General features: G+C 40.4%; 1 protein-coding gene across 1 annotated transcript in view; it reads left to right on the plus strand.

Annotated features, from left to right (window-relative positions):
- The window catches only part of CFAP54 (cilia and flagella associated protein 54), a gene marked incomplete at its 5' end in the record, with an annotated part of 249,288 nt that overhangs the window by 206,041 nt on the left and 21,203 nt on the right, over positions 1–22,044 (plus strand). The window contains 3 exons of the mRNA XM_081083442.1: positions 6,664–6,770; positions 9,441–9,582; positions 19,514–19,588. Of these exons, the coding sequence (XP_080939568.1) occupies positions 6,664–6,770; positions 9,441–9,582; positions 19,514–19,588 (324 nt within the window). The remainder of the gene's footprint in view (positions 1–6,663; positions 6,771–9,440; positions 9,583–19,513; positions 19,589–22,044) is intronic.

Below are 22,044 nucleotides of genomic sequence, written 5' to 3' on the forward strand. Positions count from 1 at the left end.
ACACATTTGCAATAGAGCTAACTGAAGGGCAGGCAAGTGTTGGGGAGCAAGTTCAATATCAGTCCTTGAACTCTTGGAGATTGAACAGTGATTCAGATTCTTGGAATGTCTTGTAGAGAGGTCAAGCTTTTAAAAATGGAGCAGTTGGTCACTACAGACTTTTACAGAGGAACTTTCTATGACAGAATTCCTTTTATTGCTTTGCTCTCTAAGAAGAGCCTCAGGCTTTCCCCTATAAAACCTCCGCTGCATAAGTTTTGCCGTTTAGCATTTTTGTTTACTTTTTGTCTCCTGCATTAGCCCATTTCTGCATTTCTCAGCTTTTGAGTGCTGTCCCCTCTAGCTTCGCCTCTGGTAGCTTCTGCTGCTCCTTTGACTCCTGTGACGCCTGCTACCTGTTAGACTGCGAAACCTCCTGGACATACCTCTCTTTGCTCTCCAGCACCCTTTTCCAGTTAGCACCACCCCCCTCCAATTCTGCTTCCTCAGGCTGGCAACCTTTCTAACTCTTGGTCAATTACATATTTCTTCTTACTCATACAAAAAGAGAAGCTTTAAGGCGCCACTCCCAGAAACATTTAAAGCTATGTCTCACATTTTGAAAGTACTTGCCTTTCTACCCCATTCCAAGTCAAATCTTTGCCAGATATCCCATATACATTTTGAAATAATAAATCTGTCATCTTTTTTGAGAAATTTAGTGCAGTCGTTTTCAGACTGTAGTTCCGAGAATACCCCTAGGTCATGGAGTCACTATGGTGGGTGCTGAGTGGTAATATTTAAAAAAGAAATTAGATACAAGAAAAAAAATATCACCATGCACCACATACAGTAAGTGAAAATGTTTTCTGAAACTGTTGTCTCATGATGGACATGTTAAAATAGGAAATGTCTTAGGTCACTCTTCAGCATATGCCAGAATTTATTTATTTGCTAGCAAGAGAACCAACAGCGTGATAAAAGAGTACACCCGTTCGTAGTGGGCATGGGAAGAGAGAGATTACATAGCTGGGAAGCAGAATGTTTACCCAAGCAGCTGGCATTTTAAAAATGGGGAAGAAAGTACCAACTATAAAGTTTATTTCACAAGGTCATAGAAATATCACACCCATAGCCATCTGGAACAGGATGATCTGAGAAGTTAATGCTAAGACTACATCTGTGGCTCATAATTAGAACAACACGGTTTCACCCATCAACAAGCAAGTCTGACAATTAACATGGAAGCACGAACTGGTGTAAACAGAGATTAGAAGCAGAGCACCCAGTAACAAATTCTGATTGAAACAGGTTGCTTGAGTGATTTTCTTAAGCCACAAGCAGAGACTCAGAACATACAGTTTTCCCATTTCTTCGTTCAGGGACTTTTTTCCCCCTTTGACAATTAGTATGTATCTCTTGGGCCATGATAAAAGATGTAGTTGCTGCCATAAATCACAGCCAAAAAAAATCAGGAAATACTGACTTGGGTAGGCTAGATCTTCTTGGTCCTAAGATTCTATATTTTTGTAAGGTAACACTGAAATTTGTTTGACTATTCAAATACTGGCTTATTCAAGTGTACATCTACTGCTCATTTTAATAGGCCTTTGGTTTCATGTTGAATAACTGGCTGAAGCTCATGAAACCCACAAGGTCATAGCATTAGTGAACACTTACTATGTCCCAAGCACTTTACTTATTATTCGTTTCACAGCGACTCTCTGGGGTAGGTACTGTCTATCATTAGTCTTATTTTATAGAAGAGGAAACAGACACAGGATGGAGGAATGCCCCTGGTATGAAGTCAGGACTGGAGCAGTCTGACGCCAAGTCTGCGTTCCTAAGTGTGGGGCTGCGTGGAGTCTTCAGCGATGGTCTGGCTGCAGGCATGTGTAGCCCCTGGGAAGGATGGTAATAGAAATTGATATCTGACTTAGGGCTTTAGACTTTCCAGGGACTTAGACGGTCATCGGATAACAGTACAAGTTAACATCGATTAATTCATCTTCTCAGTCCACTTTAGTTTACCTACCACACTGAAGCAGAAATGCTCGTGGGAACTACAGATGGTAGTGGCAGCAGAGTAGAAATCCTGGGACTGGGGATCTATATAATAAAAGCCTAAGCTATTCCACCGTTAAGGTGGAACAACCAGAACAACCGGTTGCTGTGATGTGCACTGGCCACCAGAGGGCAGATGCTCAATGCAGGAGCTGCCCCCCTGGTAGTCAGTGCGCTCTCACAGGGGGAGTGCCGCTCAGCCAGAAGCCGGGCTCATGGATGGTGAGCACAGCGGTGGTGGCGGGAGCCTCTCCCACCTCTGCAGCAGCACTAAGGAGCAGTGAGCTGAGTAGTAAGGAGCAACCAGGTGGGTGGTAAGGAGCGAGGGAACCCGGACTGCAAGAGGGATGTCCAACTGCTGGCTTAGGCCCAATCCCTGGGGGGATTGGGACATCCGGGGATCGGGCCAGCAGTTGTACATCCCTCGAGGGGTCCCGGACTGCAAGAGGGCACAGGCTGAGGGACCCCCTCCCGCCCCCTCACCCTCCAACCCCACTGCATGAATTTCGTGCACTGGGCCTCTAGTTTTCATATAAATTTTTTAGATAATTCAGAGGACTAGATATTTCATACTATGATACTTTAGAGTTAAGTTTATAACTTCTTAAGTATGAGGCTAGAAATTATCTGATCCTATTTGACAAAATTAGTAGAATATAGTAGAACCACATTGTGAGCTCTTCACTAGAACTTTACGACAAACGAAGCATGTTTTGATCAATTTCAGTATTTTCTAGAGACAGACAATAGAAAGACTTCCAGGGACTGTCATTTTCATGAACTTCCCAGACATGGTATTCTTTTAAACAACAACAACAACAACAACAACAACAACAAACAGCAACAATGAAAAGAATGGCTGATATAAGTCAAAGAGATGTACAGCTAGAGCTTATCCTTAAAAAGATATGACCAGTCCTAGCGGGTTTGGCTCAGTGGATAGAGCATTGACCTGTGGACTGAAGAATCCCAGGTTCAATTCCAGTCAAGGGCACATGCCTGGGTTGCGGGCCTAATCCTTAGTAGGGGGGCATGCAGGAAGCAGCCCATCGTTAATGTTTCTATTTCTCTATCCCTCTCCCTTCCTCTCTGAAATCAAAAATATTTAAAAAATAAAATAAAAAGATATGACCGAGACCAAAAGTTTGTCTCAAATTTGTCTCAAGATGACCCCTTAGGATTTTTAGCTTTATTCTACCTTATCTCACTGTTTTGAGCATCCAGAGTTCCCAAGAAGATGCTTATATAGTAGGCTACACTGGAAACCTTCTCTGACTTCTCTTGGTATCACCCAAGTCAAATGTCATATCTGAAAAGAAACTAAGAGAGTGTGAACTTAGTTCAACACTCTCATTTTATAGGTCAGGAATCAAAGGCCCATATAGGCTGAGCAACAATGCCACAACTCAGTGACAAAAATAGGAACAGAAGCCTAAGTCCTCTAATTCTTAATATTGATTTCTTTATAACACACATCTAACTCAATTACTAACTAAGCCAAAAATGCTGGCAGGATGACACAGGCTGGCCCACAGTGTGTTTCAGACCCTAGGACAGGACTGGATTAATTATTAGTTAGCACATGTCATTCAGGCTTGGCTAGTGGCCAATAGCATGACTACAGGCCCTTGAGATGCTAACAGGGTTGCACAGATAGATTGACACAGGAAGTAAAAAGACCTGAAATGTCATAATTTTAATGTTTAATTCCTTGTTTTTTTTTCCGGCATAAACTTTTAGGCTGAAAATTATTTCCCCTCAAAACGTGGGAGGCATTGCTCCACTGTGTCTGGCAATCCTGCATTGCTACCGCGAAGTCTGATCCATTCCGATTTCTAGTTCTCTGACTTTTTTCCTCGGGAAGATTCCCAGAGCTTCTGAAATCTCATGATGTGCCTGGGTGTGGCATCCATTGTGCTAGATAGTTTGGGTGCCCCATTCAAATCTTGAAAGTATAAATTCTTCAGTTAATGGAGATTTTTTCTTTGATAATTTTCTCAATCTGATTATATCTATACCTTCAGGAATTTCTGTTGAGATTGAGTGTTTTCTTTTCTCATACTCCCTATTTATGTTTTTAAATGTAGGTTTACTTTATATTCTTCAAATCTTTTATTATTAACTTGCTATTATTATATAGTTTTTTAATTTTTAAGAGCTCTTTCTCATCTCTTTTATTGCCTCATGTTAATAGCACTGTGCTCCTTTTCACAGATGCAATATTGTCTTTCTTCACTCTGAGGAAATTAATTATGGTTCCATTAAAGTTTTCTTCTGCCCTCTGTCTTAAAACTGATTCTCCAAGTTCCTTTTCATTTCATGTCTAGTGACTGTTGGCTAGCCATTCGTATGTAGAGACAGTGAGAAGCATGTCGGGTCAGGCTTAATGATCTATAGGCTTCATTGCAGGGTAATTGCAGTAGCCAGCAGTTTCATTGGAGGATGCTGAAATGCCAGTCTCTGTAGGTCTTTTCTCTTTGGTCAATTTCCTGTAAGAGGATTTTTTAAGACTCCTATCTGGTTTCATACATCCTGGGAAAGGGCTGAAGTGGGGGAAGGGGATGTCTCTTGTTCAGAATATAGGCTTTCACTTAATTTCAGTGTTCTCTAGTTCAGCACCCATTCATGTACCTAATGTTCCTAAGCATAGATCTTTTATGATTTAACCTCAGCAGAGAGCAAAAAGGAGGGGGTTAAGCTAGCAGGGAGGAGACCAGGGAAGGGAAGTGGGGAGTCTCCTGGTATCATGGACTCAGAGAAGGGATGGGAATGAAGCATCCATCTTATATAAAAACTGCTGTTTGAAATTTTAACCCTGCTATTTTGGCTTCTGTAAATGTTTGCTTGCTTAAATAATAAGGAAAATAAGACTACTCCCATTTCAGAGAGGCCATTTAACCTTCCCCAGACGAAGTTATCAGTGCTGGCACCAGGCCAAGCCTTTGGTTGAGGTCTCAAAGCCCCAGCACATAGGGGCTCTTTAAGAACTTGCAAAGGGGCCCCAGCTGGTTTTGCTCATTGGGTAGGGCATTGGCCTGTGGACTGAAGGGTCCCAGGTTCGATTCCAGTCAAGGGCATGTGCCTTGGTTGCAGGCACATCCCCAGTGGGGAGTGTGCAGGAGGCAGCTGATTGATGTTTCTCTCTCATCAATGTTTCTAACTCTCTATCCCTCTCCCTTCCTCTCCGTAAAAATATCAATAAAATATATTTTTTAAAAAGTCCCCATTAAAAAAAAAAAAGAACTTGCACAGGGGACCGGAAAACCCCATATTTGGGAGACAAAGAAGGTACAAAGGTATAAATACAGGAAACTTCCTGTGTAACTTCACCCAGAATTCTAGAGACATTTTTCTCTGGGCCCCTGTGTAGTAATAATAAATGTAACTCCATCTCTCTAAGCGTTGCTTGGTTCTTCTCTGTTCTTCTGTAACAGGAAGGTGGTTGTCTAAGATCTCTGATGCTTCCAATCCCTATGCTTTTCATTGACAACCCCTCCAAAAGCAGTTTTGACACAGCCTTTCCCCTCTGCTGAGTCAACTATGCTCTTCCAAGTGCTTTCCTTCATTCCAAGTGTTAACATCTCATCGGCCTCCCCTCTTCACTTATTCTTTCTGGCTTTGTGGGTTTATGCCTTTAAAAAATCCCTTTGTTCTTATTTTAGTTTGATTTGTGAAGAAGCAGAGATAAAAGCAAGTACTTATTTAGTCCATTTGGTCTGGCAGCTCTGGGCCTCAACTTTCTTTCCTCTAAAATAAAGGACATAAAAGCAGACCATTTCTAAGGTTCTATGAATCTGAAATTCTATGAACCCATGACTGTAAACAAGTGCTGTGTTGTGTAGGACTGATTCTACGAATTGTCAGAATTCAAACAATAGGGAAACAACTGAAGCCTGAATCATTAGGAGAAGTTTCATCTTAAAGGTGAGGACTGGAACATTGTGTGTGTATTGAACATTGTGTGTAAATGGAACGAAGAGGAAGGGAACAGTGTGAGTGGAGTCAGAGAAGCAGCTATGACTGCAATGGGAAAAGGACAGTTTGAGAAGTACCAAGAAACAGAGTTAGCTATTCACCAGGTGGACGTTTAGAACTTGCTGTAGAGGGCTCTCGAAGGCTTAATTTAAACTTACCTACAGTAGGAAATGTCACTCTTCGAGCATAATATAATGTTGGTACCAAATAGCATTTCTTTTTATCTCATAACTTTTGCACAGTTCTTGTTCATATCATTTCTTTTTAAAGTGAGTTGAAAGAAAGGCCTTCATTTTTATCTTTCAAAGAAACATATATTTTAACATATTTTTAATTGATTTCAGAGAGGAAGGAAGGAGAGAGAGTTAGAAACATCAAAGATGAGAGAGAATCATTGATCAGCTGCCTCCTGCATGCCCCCTACTGGGGATCAAGCCCACAACCCGGGCATGTGCCCTTGACTGGAATGGAACCCAGAACCCTTCAGTCCATAGGCCAATGCTCTATCCACTGAGCTAAACTGGCTAGGGCTAAAGAAACACTTTTTTAAAGGTTAATGGTATTATGTTGAGAAGTGATGCTGCATTTCTTGAGGCAGAGTGTGATTTGATGTCACATTTTATATAACTGTTAATTTTCTTACAGGTTTTATTGTTGTATGCGTATAACATGAAGCCCCTGAAAATTTCAGATGTTACCTGCACCAGTTACAGCAATGCCTCTGTTGGCTCCTTCTGGGTTCCCTTGAACAGGCGAGTACAGATGGATTATCCACAATCTAGCTTTCACTGTTGATCTTGTCGTAAGGACAAGCTGTCTCAGTAACATACAAGGTTACCCACGGGAGAACTTTTTTGAACACATTTTTAGAGAAACAATCTTTATTTTAGAGGAGTATGCTATTGAGGTGGTCAAAAGCACAGATTCTGAATCCAGCCTGCTTTGGTCCAAATGCCAGTTGTGCCCCTTACTACCTTGGCAGCCTTGAGCAGGTTACTTAACCTGCCAGTGCCTCAGTCTCCTCTTCAGTAAAATGGGAATAATAAGAATAGTACCCGGGGTGGTTGTAGGAACTGTTCCTGACACTTTAGGAAGTTTATAGAGAGTACAGGATGTTGTCTGTACTATGTTTTGCCTAATATTTATGGTGTGTTTAAAAAGTAACTTCATGTAGCTTTGTGTTGGGTTGCAAAATTAAGCCCAAACTCCACCACATCATTTATCTAACCTTTTCCTCTTTATCTAATTTACTAGAGGACTGGTGCACAAAAATTTGTGCACTGGGGGAGGCCCCTCAGCCTGGCCTATGCCCTCTTGCAGTCTGGGACCCCTCGGAGGGTGTTCACCTGTTGGCTTAGGACCACTCCCTGGGGGATCAGGCCAAAGCTAGCAGTCAGACATCCCTCTGGCAGCCCGGCAGCCCTTGGGGATGTCTACTTGCCAGCGGGGAGCAGGCCTAAGCTGCAGTCTGACATCCTTAGCGCTGTTGAGGAGGCAGGAGAGGCTCCCACCACCACCGCTGTACTGGCAGCCATCAGCCTGGCTTGTGGTTGGGCAGAGCTCCCCCTGTGGGAGCGCACTGACCACCAGGGGACAGCTCCTGCATTGAGCGTCTTTCCCCTGGTGATCAGTGTGTGTCATAGTGACCAGTCATTCCCAGTCTTTCTGCTGTTAGGGTCAGTTTGCATATTACCCTTTTATTATATAGGATAGAGGCCTGGTGCATGGGTGGGGGCTGGCTGGTTTGCCCTGAAGGGTGTCCTGGATCAGGGTGGGGTTCCCGCTGGGGTGCCTGGCCAGCCTGGGTGAGGGGCTGATGGGTGTTTGTAGGCTGGTCACACCCCCTTCGGGGTGGGGGTCCCCACTGGGGTGTCTGGCCAGCCTGGATGAGGGGCTGATGGCTGTTTGCAGCTGGTCACACTCCCTTCAGGGTGGGGGTCCCCACTGGGGTGCCTGGGAAGCTTGGGTGAGGGACTGATGGCTGTTTGCAAACTGGTCACACCCCCTTCAGGGTAGGTGTCCCCACTGGGGTGCCTGACCAGCCTGAGTGAGGAGCTGAGGGCCATTTTCAGGCTGGCCAAGCCCCCCAGCAACGGAAGCTCCCAGCCTCTCCTTTTTTTCTTTTTTCTTTATTCTGGGATTTATTTACCTTCTATAATTGAAACTTTGTTGTCTTCAGTGGAGCTCAGAGCAGCTCCTGCTTGCTCCAGCTCCGTGGCCACGGCTGGCTGAAAGCAGGTATCTAGGGTTTTATTTACCTTCTATAATTGAAACTTTGTTGCCTTCAGTGGAGCTCAGAGCCAGCCGGGAAGCTTGGCTTCCTCCATTGCTGGGGCAATCAAGCCTCCTGCTTGCTTCAGCTCTGTGGCTGCCGGCCGCCATCTTGGTTGGGTTAATTTGCATATAGTCACTTTGATTGGCTGGTGGGCATGGCTTAAGGCGTAGTGAAGGTACGGTCAATTTGTATGTTTGTTTTTTATTAGATTAGATTTTATATTGTTCCCTAGTTTATACTTTCTGCTTCAGCTCATGCCTAGTTTCTCTCTTTTCTCATTCCACATTACCAAACTTGTTTGTTTCTTATTCTTTTCATTACCTAGTTACTTTAGTTTTGATTCTGCTGTCCTTATGACCCCAGCTTGTAAGATGGAAATAATACCTATTCTGCCTACCTTTCAGGGTTATTGTTAGGATCAAGCCAGACAGAGCTTTGAAAGCACATACTTTAAAAGGTCAAGTCTCATTACTAACTCTGTCAGTGTCAGCTCATTACCTGCTAGGTACTTAGTAGGTGCTTTGAGAACACAGACTTGGTTCTTCTCTGGAGAGCCTTGTCCATACTCCATGATTTTCATTTCAAAGGACTCTTGGGTATCCGCACAAAAGAGAATAAAACAAGCGATGTTTCAAGAGCTGGCATACTCTTGATTATTGTGCAATTTTTTTAATGAAATGGCAGAAGACCTACTAGTAGACATAGTATACAAGATAGCAGAGCTAGGCAACAAAACTAGGAAATTAGGTACTTGCCTTTTACATCCAGAAACAATAGGATATTTTTTCCAGCTGGAAAGGATTATAATTTCTGCAAGGTAATCAAACTGACAGGATGCTTTTTTATCCAAAAATGTTCTTAATTTTGGTGTGTTTGTGATAAATAGTAGGCTTGCTAAAGTTAGGGACATGCCCTTGTCACTGAGGCCTTCACAGAGGAGGGTAGCTGACAATCTCTCATCTTACTTGTGTCTCTTTTCTCGTGTTTCTTGAATGAAGGAATACTTGAATGAATTAGGTTTAGGGATGCCAGAAACAAAGTGTTAAATAATGGAGGGCTTACTTTATGCATACTATTAATTCTGGGAATAAATGAATGCCTTTTGCAAACTCTTCAAATAAAATACATCTATGTTTGTTATTTTTAGAGTTATTGAAATTCATGAGAAACTATCGAATCTTATGGAAATAGCTGAGATATCATTGCCAGCAGTTCCTGAAGTTACTCCAGATGAAAACGTATCTGAAGCACAGGAAATAGAAGTGAAATCAATTGATAAAGAACTGGAAGTAAGTTATTAAGTAATGGAAAACTTTTCTACTGCAGAATGGATGTCCTTATACATAATTCCTCAAATTGTTTTTTACTTCATCAGAGCAGAACTACGTAACTCTACTTGAAACTTTGTGGTGGTTCTGCCCTCTTTTGTCTCTATGTAAAGTACCAGGGATGACCCAACTATTGGGCACATACATAGTGTTTTCTACAAAGCCCTTCTAAGCATACCAATTATAAGAATCTTATGGTGAATGGAAACAAAACCAATCTAGAGAAATCATTCAGTTATAACTGTGAATCTGGAGAAAGAATGCTCTGCAACTTTATAACATTACTTGTCATTTCTCACTCTAAGTCTATGTGAGCATGTTTATTACCCAAGTAATGTATGAAGGAAAACTAGAAAATACACAGAAGCCTATATCTTTCAGACTTTTTCAATGCATATATTTTTCCTAATTAAAAAAGATATTATCCTGTCCAGCGGATGATTCAGTTAGTTGGAGCATCGTCCTCTATACCAAAAAAGACTGTGGGATCGACTCACGGTCAGGGCACATACCTAGGTTGCAGGTTTGATCCCCGGTCACGGCACTTGCAGGAGGCAACTGATCAGTGTTTCTCTCTCACATCAATGTTTCTCTCTCCTTCTCTTTTCCTTCTTCTCACTCTAAAATCAATAAGCAAATATTAAAAAAATGAGATATTATCCTTACAGTGTGTTATTAATATGATCACAGAGTTCCTACAGTTGAGTGGTTTTCTTAAAAAATCTTTATTATTGAAAGTGTTACATATATCCTCTTTTTCCCCCATTGCCCCATTCTAGCATGCCTCCCACCCTGCCCCAGGCCTCCACCATTCAATTATCTGTGTCCGTGGGTTATGCATATATGCATACAAGTTCTTTGGTTCATCTCTTTCCACCCACCATCCTCCCCTGGCCTTCCCTCTGTTCCCCTGGATCTATTTTGTTCAACAATTTATTTTATTCATTAGATTCCACATATGAGTGAGATTATGTGGTACTTGTCTTTCTCTGACTTGAGTGGTTCTTATGATCACTGATGTTAGTGTTCTGGTGGAGAGGGTCATTGTCCTATTTCTCCTGCACTCTAAATGGGAATTGGATAGATGGAGATCAAAATGTCAGCATCATTATTGCCCCCACTCCCCTTCTGCCCCTGACAGTCTTACTGTACCAAGGAGAAGAGGAGAAGAGTCCTGCAGGCAGGGTACCTCCAAAAATATAAACCCACATTTCTCAGAAGGGGCCGAGTCTAACATGCCCTGTTGCTTTTCCCAAACCAGTCAAATAAGAATTAGTGGTGGGTCCAAAAACAGCTGGAAGTGCCCTCCTCCTTCAGGAGTGGAATGGAAATTCCTTACCTCCTATGGAAATAGAGGAGCAGGAAATGCTGTTCTTTCCTAATCACTTGCTCTTTGAATTTTCATTTTGTACATTAATCCAATTTCTTGAGATATATATTCTGTAGTTACTGTGGTCATTTTTAGAAAAAATCAAATGGCGGTACAATGTTTACAATGGAAAAAAACAAACAGAAATCTTCTGCCCAACCTCTGCCGACTCAATTCCATCCCCTTGGGTCCCATCTCTGTTTGTTTTCCTCAGAAAGATCTTTTAGGATCTTCCCTAACTTTTAGTCAGCTGTATCTTTTTTCTTAAATCACTTTCTGTTAGATTAATATTCAATTGGTTACAAAACATTTTAATTCTTAAAGATGCAGACTGGTACAGCCACTGTGGAAGACAGTATGCAGTTTCCTCAAAAAGTTAAAAGTGGAACTCCCATTTGACCCAGTAATCCCACTTCTAGAACTATATCCCAAGAAACCAGAAACACCAATCAGAAAGGATATATGCACCCCTATGTTCATTGCAACACAATTTACAATAGCTAAGATTTGGAAACAACCTAAGTGCCCATCAGCAGAGGAGTGAATTAAAAAACTGTTGTACATCTACACAATAGAATACTATGCTGCTATAAAAAAGAAGGAACTTTTACCATTTGTGACAGCATGGATGGAACTAGAGACCATTATGGTAAGCAAAATAAGCCAGTGGGAAAAAGATAAATATCACATGATCTCACTCATATGTGGGATATAATGATCAGCATAATTTGATGAACAAGAATAGATCCAGAGACAAATGGCAGGCGGGGAAGGGTTAGAGAGCTACCAAAGGACTTGTATGCATGCATATTACCATAACCAATGGACACAGACACTGGGGTGGGGGCTTGCCCTGGGTGGGAATGGCTGAGGGGGGAGGGTCGGTTGGGAAAAAAAGGAGACATATGTAAAACTTTAGACAATAAATAAATAAATAAATAAATAAATAGGAATAGGATGGGTATGGCTCTTTTTGTTTTCTTGTCTTCCTCATGTATTCACTCATTATGTGGAAGTGTAAACATTGGCAACTCTCCTGATTTTCAGACTATACTTGTTGGCATTTCTTCAGTCTGAATTTACCAGGACAGTGAGTGCATTTTTCATTATTGTGAAAGCAACACATCCAGCTGTAAGAGGATTCATCAGGCAAGAACAGTTGGCCTTTGCAAAACGCATCTTTCCAGTATTTATGTCTCCTGTGCTCTGTGCTTGCATTTATCATAGAAATGATGCCTTAGAGTTTTAGTTACACATCCTTTCCAGGGTCCTCAACTATTACAAGAATTACCACACACTTAATGATACTAATGAAATACTGAGTACCGATAACAAATCTCCCAGTGGATCAGCCATCTCAAACTCATGAGGTTTCACTTATATCTGATTCCTGTCCTAAATTCTATGGTTGCCCTTTCATGCCTGTTTTGGAGAGGAACTTGTCTCTTGTTTCATTTCCGCACTTCCTTTGCAGATCACTTACAATCACAGTCTTTCAGTCATAAACCAAACTCAGCAGGTTGCTGCCTCTGAGCCATGGTCTAGAATATTCTTTGCTGACATCATCCTTGAATCATTACTTTATAGGTTATATATGGAAAATGATGATTTTTCCCCTGCACCATTTGTCTTTTAGGGCTTAGATTGTCTAAGACAGGAGAGTGAACATCCATAAGAGTAATAGTTTTAGGTGTGCTCTGCCTAAAACTATGGGACTCAAGTCCTTTCCTGGGACTAATTGTTCCCTCTTTCCTAAAAATGATCCTTTCACTCAACTACTGCTCTGAGATGGAGAGATGAGCCCCTAGGTTGGAGTGAGAGTCAGCAGAATTTCCCTGGGGATCACATGTATGTATCAAATTGACCACAGTGAGCCCAGTATCTGAGCCAAGAGGTTGGCTATACATATAAACAAATTAGGAATAAATGGGAGGGGGGGGCCAAGGGAGCATTTGAATATAGGCAGATGGAGAATCCAGAGGGCCTATCTTGCCTTAACCAAAGTTTGGGGCTTGCTTTCATATCCTGACTCAAACGGTATATGTGAGTGGGTCAATCCTTGAGGAGCACAAACTCCTTTCAGTCCTCATGCTATCCTCTGTATTTTTTAATATGTCTATTGTCCAGCTTAGAAAGAGCTTCTTCAGCTTTAAGTGGGACATGTTTAGATGTGTTTCAGTTCTGAAAGTTCTTTAAAAGACAGAATGTCATCCAATGGAAGAAAAACTAGTATTTGTTTAGGTGAATTGGCAAATTAGTTCATAACATTTGAAAGTTGATAAATGGAAGGAACATACAAAGTTCTCTTTTTTCCCAGTATACTAACCAGCATGTAAGAAAAAAGAAAAAAAGCAGCAAGATTCTGTAGGGTAATATCAGATAAATCCCATTGACTAAATCTGCCAGTTCGTTGTCATGACAACCTTCACTGGGAGCTAATTAGAAGTTAACTAGGGCACTTGAAGAGATCAATTCTGGTGGGGAATTAGACAGTATTTCATAACCTCTATAATCTAATATATTTATATCTATCACAATATATTTTTTGGTGGGTTAGTAAATATAAGGGCCCAGAAAAATGTACTTTTGGTTGATATGGGAAATAGTAAATCTTGTTCTCTTTGTCTTTCTCATTCCCTTTCCTTTTTTTATTTTCTCCCCAAATCCCTATGGTCTGGAAGAAGCCAAAAACTTCGGAAAACAGACAGAAATTTAAGATGTATCTGGAGGGCTACAGAGCAGGTGTTCTATTCACTTCTGGCTTGAAAGCCTTGTATGTCCTTCTTCAAAAATGAACACTACCAGCTCGGAATGACCGAGTTATTTTAACCTATCATTCACAGTTTTAAGGGTATCTTCAGAGTTCATCAGGTACTTGAAAGCATATGAAAGATGCTACCCATCCTGGTTTTAAGACAAAAACTCCCTTTTGGAATGATAGCATACTCATATGAAAATCTTAAACTATGTTTACTAAGTCATTCAAGATTAGTTCAGCAAACATGTCCAGAATCACTGAACAAGGCAATTAGAATTCGTGTGTTGTCAGATTATCCCAAATATCAAAGTACTCTGAAAACATAGAACCAAATAAAACTGGACATTAGCATCAAATAACAAATTATTTTTGAGACAGTTATTTGCAAAATTTTTCCAGGCCTGGGGAGAGAAGGACATATAGAAATCAGTACAATTAGATCCCTGTCATGGAGGAGCTTATTATTGTAGGAGCATGGCTAGGTACCCAGATGTCATTCATAATGAGCCAGCTGCCTGGTGCCCCCCTTTTAGCAAGCAAAGTGTGATGTTTAAGTAAACATCAATCTGATGTTCAAAACCATAGAAAACAATCAAAGTCTCTATGGCACCTCTTATAGAACATCCAAGAGGGAATCTTTTTTGGGAATACTAGTACACAGAAAAACTTCTTTAAAGTCTTATTTTCCCCAACTATCTTGCTTTTAATATCTTTCTGACATCCACAGCAAGTCTTTAACATCTGTCTCATTTGGCTCAAACTCCTAAAACTTTACATTCAACTCAGTCTGTGTGGAGTGTTTTATCTCCTCTCCCCTTCCTGCTCTGGCTCAGTTCTTTATTATATAGTTCAACTTAGTCTCTCTTGACTTCTTCCAGTTTTCCTATCTCCCCCATTATTTGGATTCTATACCATACAAAAAAGTAAGGTTGTGGAATCCTTCCCTCTCAATGGGGCTTTTGATGCCAATGATTCTAATTTATTGTTTTTTATATCTCATTCATATTGGGGTGTGTGTGTGTGTGTAGAAAAAGAATGAGGGTGGAAGGGGAAGTTGGAAGGACGGAGAGAGAGAAGTTTCAGTTAGACTTTGTATTTGCTTAAATAGCTCAGACAGCATTTTATAGCTCCTATAAACTGAAAGGCCATTTTCCATTGGACCTCAAAATACCTTGTGCCCTTACCAAATTGTTTCAGCAATTATTTGTTTATATGTTTCTTCTTCTCTCTTGAACTTGTATTCCTTGGCTCAGGGGTCTTACTTATAACTAGAGGCCCAGTGCATGAAATTTGTGCACTGTGGGGAGGTGTCCCTCAGCCCAACCTGCACCCTCTCTAATCTGGGACCTCTCGAGGGATGTCTGACTGCCGGTTTAGGCCTGATCCCACAGGGGATTAGTTTAGCCCAGCCATGGGCAAACTACGGCCCGCGCCATTTGAAATGAATAAAACTAAAAAAAAAACAAGACCGTACCCTTTTATGTAATGATGTTTACTTTGAATTTATATTAGTTCACACAAACGCTCCATCCATGCTTTTGTTCCGGCCCTCGGGTCCAGTTTAAGAACCCATTGTGGCCCTCGAGTCAAAAAGTTTGCCCATCCCTGGTTTAGCCTGTAGGATTGGGCCTAAACCAGCAGTCAGACATCCCTCTCACAGTCTGGGACTGCTGACTCCCAACCACTTGCCTGCCTACCTGCCTGATTGCCCCTAACTGCTTCTGCCTGCCAGCCTGATCGACGCCTAATTCCTCCCCTGCCAACCTGATCGCCTCCCACTGCCCTCTCCTGCTGGCCCGATTGCTCCCAACTGCCCTCCCCTGCAGGCCTGGTTGCCCCCAACTGCCCTCCCCTCCTGGCTTGATCACCCACAACTGCCCTCCCCTGCCAGCCATCTTGTGGCTGTGGGTGCTGCCATCTTTGAGGGTGGGGAAGTCAATTAGCATATTCCCTCCTTATTGTCTGTGGGTACCACCATCTTTGAGGGCAGGAAAATTAGCATATTTCCCCCTTATTGGTTGTGGGTGCCACCATCTTTTGTGATAGCATGAGGGTCAATTAGCATATTCCCTCTTTATTAGATAGGCTTTTATCTCCAGTATCTTTGGTAAGTGAAACACAGTGCCTTTTCAATACTTGCCTGTGAAACTTTTAGTTGGAGACTTGTGGAGCACACTGATTCCTGACTGAGGGTGAAGTCATGGGACTGAATCTCATATTCGGTGGACAGTGAACCACCTGTTGTGGCAAGAGTACAGGCTGAATGTGGTGGGAGATGGGGCGGAGAGATGGTGGAACTATGTGCTTCCTCCTCTGACTTCCCACTGTGCTGGGAGCCTGTCTCTCCTACCCCTCCCACCAGACCATGACCTCTCTCTGTCTTGTTCACTTCCCATTACCACTCCATGACACTTAGGATGCATTCAATAGAGGTTGAACAAGCGAGTGGTGAATGAACATTGCTCTGCAGGAAAGGGTCGTGGAAAAGCAGGGCAGGATGTGTGCTGGAATAGGAGAAGGTGGGGCGGCAGCTGGAAGGGCACCTCATGATCCTCACTACATTTACTAAATTAATCCTCCTGGCATGTAAAGAGGGATGAGGGAAGCAAGAGTTTGTAGGATGGAAAACAATTTAGGAAGCTTTTTCCATATTGTAGGTGAAAGATGATGAGGATTTCAACTAAATTAAAGAATTGGCTTTATTAATTTTGAAGCAACTCAGAATTGAATTCCATTCCTCATAGAATTATGATGCTTCTTGTTAAAGGAGAAATGGCAGAGATTGAACAAGGGTCATTCTGTGTCCTCTCAGGCTCCTTGCCAACCACAGCCCTTCTCCAGCAGCTCTTGATGGGATGGGTGAGCTTAGCGCCTTCCCTGTCTCCATTTCTGTGCTAGTGAGGCCTCATGAAATCTCTCACTACCCAACAATCCAGTTTCTGGCCTATGTACATGGTTTACCTCAGAGAATACTAAAGAAACAGAATGTTGTTGAGGTGAAATTTCTGTTTGATAAATTTTGAAATGGGAATGAAAGGCATTTATGAGGTAACATTGCTATCCATCTGTTATATGGAATGATTACTGATATGGACAGTCACTTTGCTTGATAGATCTCAATAAAATCATGACAGTAACTCATCATGGTTGTTATTGAAACCTTTTATCTAGTAAAAAATATACTTTAACCAGTCCTAAGAACTCAACTAGAAATATAGAAAGACCGATAATGAGAAGGATATAGGAGTGGATATATGTTCTCCTCTGTCTAGTACAATGAACCAGAAGCCTGTAAAGTTCATCAGAGGAAACTGGTATACCCTGACCAATGCGGGAGATCCTACCTGCCCTCTATCCTTTTTGGTCCCATTGAAGCTGGCTCATATTTAGCCATGATTACTTCCTGCCCAAGCGATTTGAGTAGCCTCTCAGCTTATTTACCTTTCTCTTGTCATTTTTTTTTAAATCAGGCCAGTTCTCCATTTTTGGTGTGTGTATGAGAACATTTAAGTTCACACTTAAGTCTCACTTCTTGGTTAGAACAGTCCAGTTCACCTTTAAGATGTGGCCAGAATTATCTTTTTAAAGCAATTTGATTATTCCCGTAGTCCAGTGCCTCTCAATTTTCTACACAACAAAATCCAAATCCCTTGGTTTTACCTGTCCTGGTATAAGTTTGCCCCTTCAGCCTTATTTCTCACCACTTTCACTGCCATGCTTCCTATACCAACCCACAGGAAAAATCATTTCAGGTCCCTATGTGCCTTGAATGTCCACTGTTTTTTGCTTGCCCGGCTTCCTCCAGCCAGAGTGCCCTTGTCTCCATTCTCTGTCAATTGAAATCCTACTACTTTATCAACTCTCAATTCATCTGACCCTTTCTCTAGGAAGTCTTTCCTGTCATCTAGGTTTATACTTATCCCACCTCTAGGCTCCTACAACATGTCGTAGTGATGCATGTTCTGACCACATTATACTTGGTATTTTATTTAGTTGTGTTTGCATCTTTTTTTCTCAGTTATTGTAAACTTTGGGGGGATAGGGCCCATTTCTTCATCTTTGTATTCCATGGCACCTGCTATAGTACCTTAAATATATTTGTTAAATTGAAGTAAATTAGCTATAGCTTTGGAACTCTAAAATTTGATCTTTTCTATGTCCATGCATTTATCAAAACTCAGTCATAAAACATGGTTTGGGGCTACAAGTTCAATTTCTTGCTTTTAAAAATATTTATTGTTGAGAGTATTATAGATGTCGTCCCCTCTCTTCCCCACATTGCCCTCCTCCACCTGGATCCTGCCCCACCCCAGGCCTTTACCACCCTATTGTCTGTGTCCTTGGGTGACAGATTCTTTAGTTAATCTCTTCCCACCTCCTCCCCCCTTCCCTCTGAGATTCATCAGTCTATTCCATGTTTCCATGCCTCTGGTTTTATTTTATTCATCAGTTTATTTTGTTCATTAGATTCCTTGTCCATTTATTTTGATTTTCAGATTCAATTGTTGATAGATACATATTTATTGCCAGCATATTGTTCATATTTTTTATCTTTTTCTTTTTTCTTGTTCTTCTTTTTTTTTTTTTAAATATATTTTATTGAGTTTTTACAGAGAGGAAAGGAGAGAAATAGAGAGTTAGAAACATCGATGAGAGAGAAACATCGACCAGCTGCCTCCTGCACACCCCCCATTGGGGATGTGCCCGCAACCAAGGTACATGCCCTTGACCGGAATCGAACCTGGGACCTTTCAGTCCGCAGGCCAACGCTCTATCCACGGAGCCAAACCGGTTTCGGCTTTCTTGTTCTTCTTAAAGACCCTTCAACATTTCATGTAATACTGGCTTGTGGTGATGAATTCTTAGCTTTTTCTTGTCTGTGAAGCTCTATCTGATCTTCAATTCTAAATGATAGCTTTGTTGCTTTTTAATTTTTAGGTTTTAACCAGCAGTGGTCAGTTGTAATGTAAGAATTAATATACTTTTATTATTTTTATTATAATTCCTGAATGCTACTACATGTACATATTAATACTGCCATAAAAGCAAATTGTTGTTTCCTTCAGGGATGGATACTGACAAGACTGTACAGCAGGCATAGTTTTTCTCTGATAATGTTATAGTTATGACACTTATCATTGTCAGTAAAGGAAATCTTCCACAAGCTCCATGGAGTGGGGGGAGGGGGGGTAAATTCTCACTCATCTCTGATTCTTCCTCTTATTCATCTCACATCTGGCCGATGGCTGCCTTCTTCAACTCTGTATCAGGATCTCTCAGCTCACATGGCCAGTACTGACTGCAGCTCTCTTCTGTTGTCCTTCCTTATGTGGAGGATTTGACCAATTCAGCCCTGCCTATGGGTAGACCCCTCATCAGTCAGATGTATTCACATAAACACAGCTCTGTCTACACAGTAGGGTGTGTGGTAGAGCTGTCAGCAATAGACAACATATGATATTGACCTTCATTTCCTATTCATTTACTCTTTCCATTTCTTTCCCAATTCCCAACCATTCTTCTCTACTTAAATCCATTTCTGGGCTCTCTTCTAGGATGCTCTTTTGAGAAGAAAAGTGATTTTTCAAAATCTTATTGTCGTTTGTGGACATCCTGTAGTTTTTAAATACCCCTCTAAGTCTCAACCTGAAAATTGAATTTAGGTGATAAGTGAAGAAAATAAAAATGAAATAAAGAGTTTATAATTAAAATGTCTAATATTTACCAATAATATCAACCTTACTATATTGTTTTCTTATTTATAGAAAATGATTATTGACTGTTGCTCAGAAATAATAAGTCTGTTTATGAGTGATAAAGAGACACAACCACTATCTAAGGTAAGTATCTCTTTTAAAACTATATTTCACTCACTCATAAGTATCACTGTTGCTATGGAAATGGAAATCCAGAAAACATCTATTATAAAAGTATCAAGGGACTAACCCTTCTTAATGTGAGTGATAAACATGAATTTATGAGAGCATGTTATTTTGTTTAAAAAATATTCTTTAAAAAATCAACTAATACAGAAAATTATGAAGAGAATAATGTTAAAGTCATTTCAAATCTACCATTTAGAGAATAACCACTATTAACATTTTGGAGAATATCTCAAATGTTTCCCATGATATATATATAAACTTTGTATTTTTTGCATCAGTAGAATCATAATGTACATGCATCTGTAACTTGCTTTTTTCATTCAATAATAATGTTATGGACATATTTTTACTTGAAAGGCCTACCTTCTTGTATCTAACGCCTCATAAGAGTCTATTTTACCTATTTGTTGTGTCAGGCTTTATTTAAATAACCACATTTTATTCATGGATCTTGAGGGTGATAGATTCTAGTATAAACATATTTCACTCTTCTGCATCATCTTCTCAGAGTTAATTCTTAGGAATAAGATTTTGGAATAAAAAGTACATATGCATTTTTTTTTTACTGTGAGTTCTTCAGAAATGAAACCATTTTACATTCCTGCCAGCAATGCACAAGGGTTCTAGTTTGTTCACATCCTCACCAACACTTGATATTTTCCTTTTTCTTTTTTTTTTGGATGATGATCACCATTATAATGAGTGAAAGTGCTATCTCATTGTGATTTTGATTTGTATTTTCCTAATGACTAATTTAGTTGAGCATCTTTTCATGTGCTTATTTGCCATTTGTGTATCTTCTTTGGAGAAATGTCTGTTCAGTCTTCTGCCTATTTTTGAAATGGCATGTACATTTTGATGTATAATTACAAATGGCTCCAGAAATGTTGCACCAATATTTTTGCTCATCAGTGGTAGATGAGGGGGCCATTTCCCCCTCATGTTCATCTACACATGTTTTTCTTCTCCTAGTTTCCTCCCCTCTCTCACTCCCCCTCTGCCTCCTTCTCTTCTTCTAACCATGGTAGGTATGACAAGTGAAAAATGACATTTTCACTTTTTAAAATTTTTTATTAATAAGGCCAAATATACTAGTAGTTCATGAGTTTGTTGGTAGTCTGTGTTTCACCTTTTGTGAAATAGTATTTGTTCATTTAGTTAGTGAATAGGTATTATTTTTAAAAATATTTTTATTGATTTCAGAGAGGGAGATGGAGAGATATAAACATCAATGATGAAAGAGAATCATTGGCTGCTTCCTGCATGCCCCTACTGGGGATCTAGCTAGCAACCCAGGCATATGCCTTGACTGGGAATTGAATCGTGATCTCCTAGTTCATAGGTTGATACTAAACCACTGAGCCACACCAGCCAGGCAGTCTATACATATTTAGAGTGAACTGTCTGTGCATTAGGTTCTTTCTAGAACCTGGAGAGCAAGGTCAGAATAAACAACAAGGACTCCACTATCTTGGAGCTACTATTATTGTGAAGCAAATAGTATATAAATCAATAAACTAGATAAGTTAAGATTTGTTAAGTACTATGAAGGAAAAAAAAGGGTGATATGTTAGAGTATTGGTCAGCAAACTGAAGCCTATGAACTATATCTGTCCCACAGCCTATTTTGTAAATAAAGTTTTACAAAGGAAGACCTCTCGTAGGATATGACATTTGAAGTAAGACCTGAAATATTACACTGTGTTCCTCCCACTATATCATTAGTTTCTTGGGGGATAGGGACAATGCTAACTTAATCTTTCAATTCTTACAGTTCCCTGTATATTATTTTAATTAGTTATTGCTTCTTCAATTGAATTAAATTCCATTTCGTGTTAAACACTTGAAATTTAATATTTGCTTTTTAAAAATATTTATTTGACCATTCATGTTCTTTCCCATTTTTTAAAATGGGGAACTTAATTTTCTAGTATAGAAATATATAGATTTACTGTAGCAAGCCATTGGTAATAAAGTAAAACTTAAACCTAAGTTTGATCAAACTGTGGTTAAAAGCAGGTCACAGAAAAGAAGACACATGATTTTGTATGGGTTTTGGCTTTTGACAGACTAGACTTGAAGTCCCAACCTTGAATCTTGTTAGTCATATGACCCTAAGCAAGTTTTCTCAAATGGAAAATGGAGTATAATGCCAATCTTTCACAGTTGTGATTACTAAAGCAAATAATATATGTTAAGTATTTGGCATAGGGCCTAGTCCAAACAAATGTTTAGTAAATATTAGCTATTTCACCACCATCATTATCATCATCATCATCACCATCATCATCCCTACCATGGTCCTCCCTTCCATGTGTGAATGTGTGAATTCTTCATCCCTTAGTTAACTAATTTTAAACAGACTTTTAGGATCCACATTTGTTTTGAAATACTGATAGACAAAGAGAAGA

The sequence above is a fragment of the Myotis nattereri genome (genome assembly GCF_964212035.1).
Source record: "Myotis nattereri genome assembly, chromosome: 2".
Taxonomy (NCBI): domain Eukaryota; kingdom Metazoa; phylum Chordata; class Mammalia; order Chiroptera; family Vespertilionidae; genus Myotis; species Myotis nattereri.